The sequence below is a fragment of the Populus trichocarpa genome, chromosome 3 (assembly GCF_000002775.5).
Source record: "Populus trichocarpa isolate Nisqually-1 chromosome 3, P.trichocarpa_v4.1, whole genome shotgun sequence".
NCBI lineage: Eukaryota > Viridiplantae > Streptophyta > Magnoliopsida > Malpighiales > Salicaceae > Populus > Populus trichocarpa.
Window position 1 is genome coordinate 19,583,129 of NC_037287.2, and position 8,593 is coordinate 19,591,721.

Consider the following 8,593-nt stretch of genomic DNA (forward strand, 5'->3'; position numbering starts at 1 on the left):
AGATGTTAGTTAAGTTTCAAGTTTACCTATCAAATTAAGTTTGATAGAGTTGTTTTTTTTAGAAATATGTTTGTATTGATTTAAAACATATTTATTTTTTATTGAATTTTTTTAATAATCTTAATTTGTAGGCAATAAAAACAAAAATAAAATCTAAAAAATATTCTTATAAAAACATGATGCACGCACAGACTTTAGGTCCACATGCATTTATGCAATAAACTGCCTTATATGTTTCATGACATTTGATTCAAAGGCGAGAGAATCTCCACGTAAGAAGTGTCTTCTGTTCCCCGCACAAATACACCCATTATTGTTAACTATGGATCCCACAGAATAGTAATGGTGCGTGACCACTCCTTTTCAAACGGTTAAAAATAGTCGGTAATTGTGAATGTTTTTTATTTAAAAATATATTAAAATAAGATATATTTTTTTAATATTAATATATTAAAATAATATTGGTATATTTTAATATTCTTAACACGGGATTTACCCCTAAGACACGATTCGTTCTTACAAAATCTAGCATACGAACAAAAACTGAAATTGCCTTGTCTGGTAAGGATAAAATAAAGTACAATGTATTAAAAGTAAATACTACGTGTATTCGGAGATAAAATACACGAAAATATAGAGATATAAGAACATGTTTTATGTACATTTTATATTTGAAAAATATAAAAATTATTTCAAAATCATCTTAAAGATATTTTCATTTTATACCACTTTTTTTAACCAAATATATTGTTAACTCTCCTTCATGTATCATTTTTATTGTAAAATACTAACCAAACCTATCCTAAATATTTCCTCGTATCCCAATATTAAATTCACATTTTTACCATGGTAAAAGAAATTATTTACAGCAAAACTAGAAAAATAATGAGGATTTTATTTATTATAATTGGAGGTTTGAAACGTATAAATGGCTACGCGTTATTGTTTTTTATGAATAAAATGTAATTGTTAGCCCTGTCAAAATTATTTTAAAAAATAAAATAAATATAAGTTTAATAACTATTGAATAATTTTTTTTTATTTAAAAAGGGCTATTCTGATACTAATCCTCAACTCGGGCTAAAAAATTAAAAAATAAAATTGAAGGATAGAATAATTAAGCTTAAAAAATTGAGAGTGGAAGAAATATTTTCATTACAAAATCACCTGGCATGGAAGGCCAACGGCACAACCTCAGCCAGAGGAGTAGCAACAGGCGTGGAATCCTTCGACGGAGCTGGGGAATTCCTACACAACGGACACGTGGCATTCATCTTAAGCCATCCATCAATACAGTCAGCATGGAAACAGTGATTACAATATGGAATACACCGTATGGTATCCTTGGGCAGGTAATCAGACAAGCATATGGAGCATGGGCCTTCATTGGGCTTGGGTAACCTCCGGCTGTCGCCTAACACCATCTTAGGGTACGACTCTATAATGGGCTCATCTAGGCCCACCACAACCACCGGCATAAGCTCTATCGAATCCCTGGTGGTGAAATGCCGGTGAGGCCCATAACCATCACTGACACCACTATCGCTACTGCTGTTACGGCCGAAACCATTACCTTTAACCTTTATGCAAGCATAAGAAGCAAGCATTATAGTAGAAATCAGGACGAGGATGCTAACAGCTATGGCAATACCATAACCGAGGCCACTACCCGCCACGGCCGGCGCTGGTGGATCAGCTATGGACATGACTCCTGAGAGAGTGAAGAAAGAGAAGATTAAACGAGTCTGGGAAGAACTAGAACAAGCTTAGAAAAATCGGATGTGTTAGATTTGAAAAGAAAGGAGAGAAGAAGGGCCAACGGGGTCCGCGGGAAGAAATTAATAGCATGAGAGCTTTGGAGTTAATGTTCAACGACTACTGCCTTAAAGAAAATTTTAAAAAAGTAGGCAAACATTTATGACAAACATTGAATTCAGTTGATTCCTTACTTTGGAATTGTTTACTGTGATGGGCACGTTATGTTATATTGTATTCTTATATTTAATCTATTAAGATGATCCATAGTTTATGTACTTTCTACTTTCTAAATAAGTCATCAAACCCCAAAAAGGATTGGTGCGATTCGAGAAGATGGCCTTGAAAATGCAGGCAAGATCTTTGGAAATACCTGGAGGTTGTCAGAGCCGTTGACGAGGCACATGATAATAAAGATAGCTCTATTTATCACCATGGACTTGATATTGTTCAGCATATTGCAAGATCTGGTATCTTTTGGTTTTTAATCATGACCACACTAGATATGTGTTTGATTCTTGTCCATGTAGATGAAGTCCTTTGATCTGAGGATTATGATGGGCTGGACATGCTTGTTATTATGATGTGTCTGTGTTATTGAAGTTCAAAGTTCCAAAAAACTTTAGCCTGTGTTGCAAATTCCATTTCCTGTTCGTTCCGCGTTGGATTTCTGCTCTTTTTACCTGTTCTACGTTGTATTTAAAGTGCTGTAACTTCGGGAGATGGGATGTCGCATCACAAAAAGCTACACAGTGACCAGGGCCAGGCGACAGTTTACCAAAAACATAGGTCTCTGTATGGGGGCTTACGCTTACACAATCATGACATACGCATGAGGACAATATTCATTCAGCTTTACGCTCCATTTATGTAGAATACTTGTCGTGAGGTTTTGGGGATATGAGGGTTGATCTTGAACTACTTGTTACATTTTGTTTTGTGATGACTGTGTACTTTTCAGCCGAGAGATGTTTGCTGGTGACTTACTATCACCAGTCCAAGGATGATTCTGGATCATCTATCGTGTTCTTGATCCTGGACCACTTATTGTACTGGTCTACGTGTTTTAGTCCTCCTTAGTTCTTCCTGCTTGTCTTTCAAAGATAAGCAGTCACATATCGATCGAATGGTGGTGTATGGTAGCCACACCTTTGTGAGCTATAGCCTGTTTTCTGAAGAGTAAAAGCCGCTGAAAGCTACCAAGGGAGGCCTTATTAATGGATTTAAGAGATGGAAGGAATGGTGAGGAGGTGATCTCCCTAATTCGCTATTGATACTATTGCCTTTACTTTTGAGGCATTAGCTGTCTAAGAAAGAGCATGCTGTGCTGTGCAAAGCTTCCTATATATTTGATGTTTCTTTTCCCATCCCTTGTTGAATTGCTTGTTGATCGAAAGAGATCCAAATGAAGTTCTTATGGGAAGATATGGATGAGGCCCGCAAATCTCATTTGCTGAAGTGGGGTGCAGCCATGAACAAGTAAATCAAGAATTTCCGATGCAGGGATGGTAGCATAGAACCAGAGCTGGAACATTCAAACAGATAACAGAGCAACCATGTAGTTCCTTCAAGGTTATCGTGATATTAGATCAAATTGATAGTGAATACAGAAGACAAAGATAATAAATCTATTGACAATAAGATGGATAGCATGATATTATTTTTGGTTACTGCAAACAAAACCATAATACCATTTGATGTCTTCCTTCATGCTATAAAATACTAAATATAGCTCCTTGTTAACAGCCTTTTCATTGTTTTCCGAGTATACATCAGCAGTATAGAAGAAAAAAATTTGTGTTTCTACAGTTGAAGAAACTGAGCCAGTTTAATTTGCCAAATTAGCACTGCTCACACTTGAAGTTAAAGGCTCAGGTTCATATTGAGATTGAACCGGTACCTCAGAAACTTCTGGTGCAGATTGAACCTGTATCTCGGGGACTTCTGGCATGGAGCTGTCTGCCTGTATGGATGAGGGGGACTCTGTTTGGCTTGGCACTGCAGCTTGGATGATTTCTGCTGGCTTAAATTTGTTGATATAGTAACTGAGAGATGGTCCTTTGTATTCCGCCGTTGTTATGTTAGATGGGTTCTTACCAACTAGGAGGAGAATAAATGAAGCTACAGCTACAGAAGCGAGTCCAAGGCCAGCAACAAGTGCTACTGTGCCTTCAGAACCTTCAGAAGTACCTGCAGTTCCCGAACTTATTGCACTTTCTGCTACATAAACTGCAGGCTGAAAATATTTGAAGTTATAAGATGTTGGTTGTACAGCTCCGCACCAGAAAGAAATGCGATGGAAAAATCAAAATAACAAGCCAGTTATATCATTGTTTAGACATGAAGCCACAGTAAAGTGAACTAAAGATGAGTAACATCTGCCATTCCATGACCATGTTTTGTTGAGAAATAAGCTAGGAAATAAACCATTCTAAAAAAAAGGACATCGATAAAATCTTCCAGAAAAATCAAATCACAGTGGAGCACCATACTATTCAATGTTGTTGTTGTGTCAGAGATGAGAAAGCAGTTTGGTGTATTGATGAATCAACCATTTCCTCGCACACTTCCAAAGAAAATGCAGGAAGACATTCATAGAGGCACTCATGTTTACTATGAATTTGGTTCCACCAACGAATTTTGACATATATGGAAGATGGGTTTGGAGCATACTATAGTATCGGTGATCGCTTTGGGATTGGTTTTTGGTACAATCGGACTCCCATCTCCCGCCACAACTAGAGGCGGTAGGTTTCCATAGAAAATCCATATCTTGACTACTATGATACATTTAAACTTGTGACAAGAGGAAGCAAGAGCCAACTAATATCAGGACTACAGTACAAGCAACCCAACTCAGAGGATAGACAATCCTTCCCAGATAAGGCTGTCCATGGATAGTTATCAACTCTCCAGTGTAATACAATCACCACCACGGACCACTTAAAGGATGAAAACTGATTCATTTGAAACAGATGTTAAGATATAGAGTTAACTCATTACCCTTGGAACATTACCATTTTCCTAGCTAATTGAGGCACACTTATGATTTCAATCTTTGGGTTGTTCAGCTTCTGCCAGGATTGATTCTAGACAGTTAATATGCTTGAAAGGCAATAAGATTAATGTGCTTTGCCGAGAGCAGCCATAACTGCTCTGAGTTGTTGATTAACGAGTAACATATATCGTGATCAAAGTTAACAAAAAAGTGAAGATTGATTATAAGAAAACCTGAAGATTACTAACCTCAACTGAATAGATATTTGTCTGTCCAGCAGTGTCTTTCTCAACATACCCTGTCCAACCGCGTTTACTCGGAGGGAATGTCCCAACGACTTTGGTTTTCTCCCCAGCCAACCACTCCATGCTCACCTTCCCAACCTATTTGACAATAGCAATCCATCATTTCTCTGCATAATGCAATGTTGTACAAACATATGCTTACAGGCCTCAATTAATGCACAGATACTGAAATATAAACTGAAACAAGCCAGACTCTCCTTTCAACTAAATTGTAAGAGCAATGAATCAATTAAAACTATCTGAAGAGATCAATAAAACAAAACCCAAAATCTAACTTCCTGACATAGCTGAGTTGCAAAAACACCAAGACCGGATCAACATATAAAGATAAAGATAAGGTAACCATGAAGAGTGAATAATTCTTTTGAAATGACCTCTTTTTCCGGGGCACATTCTTCAGTATTACATTCAGCGTCATCAGAGGACGCTTTGATAGTGAAAAGCTTCGAGTTTCTCTTATTTCCATTCGTGTATTTCTTCAGAAGTCTTGGTGAAGTGAGCGCGCAAGTGTTTGCTGATATCATTGCCTGTGAGGCACAAGCCATTAGCAGAGATGACCTCAAAAAGAACAGCACTCGAGTTAGCACTCAGGAACTTGTGGCTTTCTGTGCCTTGAAGGGGTTTCAGGGTTGGAGCTGAGTGAGAAGACAAGAGCCAGACAGTGGGAGACGAGACAGATTTTGGTGGGGGTGTAAGAGATATATTTTAGGATGGGTTTTTTGTGGTGGATTTTGAGGGGGTAACGTGGAGCATTTTTTGCTGGGCTTATTGAGTGGCCGATGCCTTAGAAAACAAAAGCATTATTTCCCCTCAAATCCTATCTATCGTACCAGCTATTCAAAGGTTAATTTTGAACATCCTATGTTCGGACACTTTTTTTAAAATTGTTTAAAATTTATAATAAATACAAGGTTTAAGATTCAATTGGAAAAAAACATATTGATGTGTAAGAGTTTTTGGAAAAAAGAAGGCTGAAAGTTATGATTAGTTGGAGGTCTGAAAAACTATTAAATTAAGGAAGCTTTTGGGAATGCGGTTCAACCCGCGTTTTCAAAAAAATTGAATTTTTTTTTGTTAAAATTTAATATGGTTTGTACGTTTTGGATCGTTTTGATGTGCTGATGTCAAAAATAATTTTAAAAAAATAAAAAAAAATCATTGGCATGCATTTTAATACGAAAAGTTATTTGAAAAGCACCCGCAACCACACTGCCAAACACGCTCTAAATATGAAAGATATTGTTTCTACTATTTTAATTATTTGTCTAATTAAATTTTAATTTTGATTATTTTTCCAACTTATATTTAAATTTCATTTGGCTAGACGGGTTTTAACATTTAAATAAACAGTTGGCGTGTTATTTTTTTGATTATATGTATTTTTTTAAAATAAATATGATAGTTTTCTCTTTATTTCTATACAAAATTTACAATTCAACAAGGTCTATTGAATTTACAATCAACGTCTAAACGAAGCTAGGCACTGGCTGCCTAAAGCTAAGCAACCTAAATGAAGGCATGAAGATTTTCCATGCATAATATGATTTTATTATCCCATAATGATTAAAATGGACCGTCCATTTCCTTGAGTTGGTACATCAGATGCTGCAGGAAGTAGCAGGAAAGACAATAGCTATGCATCAACATTGCTTCTGTTTTGCAGCAAGGGGACTTTTTGAGAGGATGAGGCAGGGCCAAAACTCTCCTCGTCTTCAACCTTCTTGGTCGCTTCTTGGGCCTTCCCCCAAATCACTGCATAAAATCCTGAGGCTATTATTACAGCTCCAATCACACTGCAAAGGCAGGAAAGAAGGATTTAATTGGGTTTCACTTGCTAGAATTATATAAAGAATTTACATAATTTCAACAACTCAATCATAAACATAATCCAAAAGATCAGAAGAACCTCACATTCCCAGATTCAGAGCATCCCCGAAGAAGACGACACTCGCTGTAGCTGTAATGACAATCCCCAGGGGTGCGAATATAGAAACAAACACAGGACCTGTCTTCTGCAGACACCATGTTGTGACACCAACTTGGAAAGCATGGCCCAGGATTCCCTGCTTGTTTAAAATCTCAGGTCACTGGTTGCGTATTGCAACAATATCAAGCTAACGCTTGAAGTCTAAAGAAGCTGGAATACGAGATGGGTTTTATCTACGTACCGAGAAGAGGACGGAAACCAATCTTGTATTAGATTTTAAGCTCCAAGCAGAGGGGTCTTTTACCATGACCAGACAAACTATTGAAGACAGTACGGTCGAAAAGAAGAAGTAAAAGAAGACTACAATCAACTTTGCTGGGTATTTTTTGAGGATTAATGCCTGAAACATGAAATATGGATACGAAATTAGAATTTGTTGGTACTTTTTTTAGAGATTTTGTAACAGGCTTGTTTTTTTTATTTTGATCAGGGTTTGGTAAATCTCACCTGTACAATAAGCCATGAAGAAGCCATAGTACAATCAACTGCAAGAAGCAATCCTCCAAGAACCCAGTTTGAGTGTTGCGAGAGCACCTGGTGAGATGAATTTGAAGCTGAAGGTAGTGCTTTCAGAAGTAGAGGACCCTTGTAGTAAGTAACAACGAATGCCCCTCCCATCGATATTATGGTCCCCATAGATTTAGCTAGGGTGCTGTAACTTCTACAGTCAACCTTCTCCATCCTGAAACAACCCAGTGAGACTATTTTAGGCCTGTCCATGTTAGTATTTTGAGCAAAAACAAGAAAGGAAAATGAAAGAATCAAGTCAACCACTAAAGAACTGGTAGTAACATAACCTGAAAATAACAGCAAGTACGAAGGTAAGACCAGGAACAGTGTTGAGCATGGCAGTACCAAGTGCAGGAGAACTGAGGTTAATTCCAGCATAACCAAAACTCTGCCCCAAGCAACTGAAAAAAACCATGACAAATCAAACCCAGGATAACAAACAGGACCCAAGAAAGCTACAGGGTCTGAAATCAATTCTAACAAGTAGTACGAACCCGAAAAGACCAAGCAAGAAGAACCCAAAGACAATTGACAAGGTGAGTGGAGGCCTCTCTTGTGGTCTGCCAGAACAAGGAAATTAAACAGAGAGAAAAGAGTGACAGAGTTACGTAAGTTGTGCATATACAGTTCTTTTATGGTACGAGTGCTGTCTGCTAAGAGATAGAGATGAGGACCTGTGGAAGATTAAAGAAGATGGGAGTAGAATGATGGAGGCAATGGTATTAGAGTAAAGAACAAAGACGAAACTACTCATGCCATTTGACATGGCTGCCTTGCCTGCTATCATACGCCCAGCTTGTGCACACTCTGCCATTATCATCCCCACGATTGGCAGTACTGCAACTTTCACCCCCATTTTCGCCCCCTTCGTTGCTTGATTACTAGTACTGGTATAAGATCTCACAGAGGAAACATTCACTGTAAATTATGGGAATGATGTCTTTTGCTAATTTGCTTCCGGTAGCTGGGATGGGACTTGGGAGTGTTTATCACACCAGCTACCAACTGGAATCTCTGACTACTTATTTACCGGAGCAA

General features: G+C 37.7%; 3 protein-coding genes across 3 annotated transcripts; all 3 read right to left on the minus strand.

Moving 5' to 3' along the window:
- Positions 1-1,109: 1,109 nt before the first annotated feature.
- Positions 1,110-2,429, minus strand: LOC112326806 (putative RING-H2 finger protein ATL69). The gene has a single exon (XM_024596456.2). The coding sequence runs from the start codon at positions 1,704-1,706 to the stop codon at positions 1,164-1,166; it is 543 nt and encodes a 180-aa protein (XP_024452224.1). The 5' UTR covers positions 1,707-2,429; the 3' UTR covers positions 1,110-1,163.
- A 955-nt stretch (positions 2,430-3,384) lies between these two features.
- On the minus strand, positions 3,385-5,779 carry LOC18097173 (protein MAINTENANCE OF PSII UNDER HIGH LIGHT 1). Its single transcript, XM_006385916.3, has 3 exons — positions 5,433-5,779; positions 5,002-5,136; positions 3,385-3,991 (listed from the first exon to the last, which is right to left on the minus strand). Exons 1-3 carry the CDS (start codon positions 5,601-5,603, stop codon positions 3,584-3,586), a joined length of 714 nt encoding a protein of 237 aa, XP_006385978.1. The 5' UTR covers positions 5,604-5,779; the 3' UTR covers positions 3,385-3,583.
- Positions 5,780-6,437: 658 nt separating this feature from the next.
- On the minus strand, positions 6,438-8,593 carry LOC7460264 (WAT1-related protein At3g28050). Its single transcript, XM_002303914.4, has 7 exons — positions 8,230-8,593; positions 8,050-8,115; positions 7,843-7,956; positions 7,493-7,727; positions 7,227-7,385; positions 6,970-7,121; positions 6,438-6,851 (listed from the first exon to the last, which is right to left on the minus strand). Exons 1-7 carry the CDS (start codon positions 8,409-8,411, stop codon positions 6,692-6,694), a joined length of 1,068 nt encoding a protein of 355 aa, XP_002303950.2. The 5' UTR covers positions 8,412-8,593; the 3' UTR covers positions 6,438-6,691.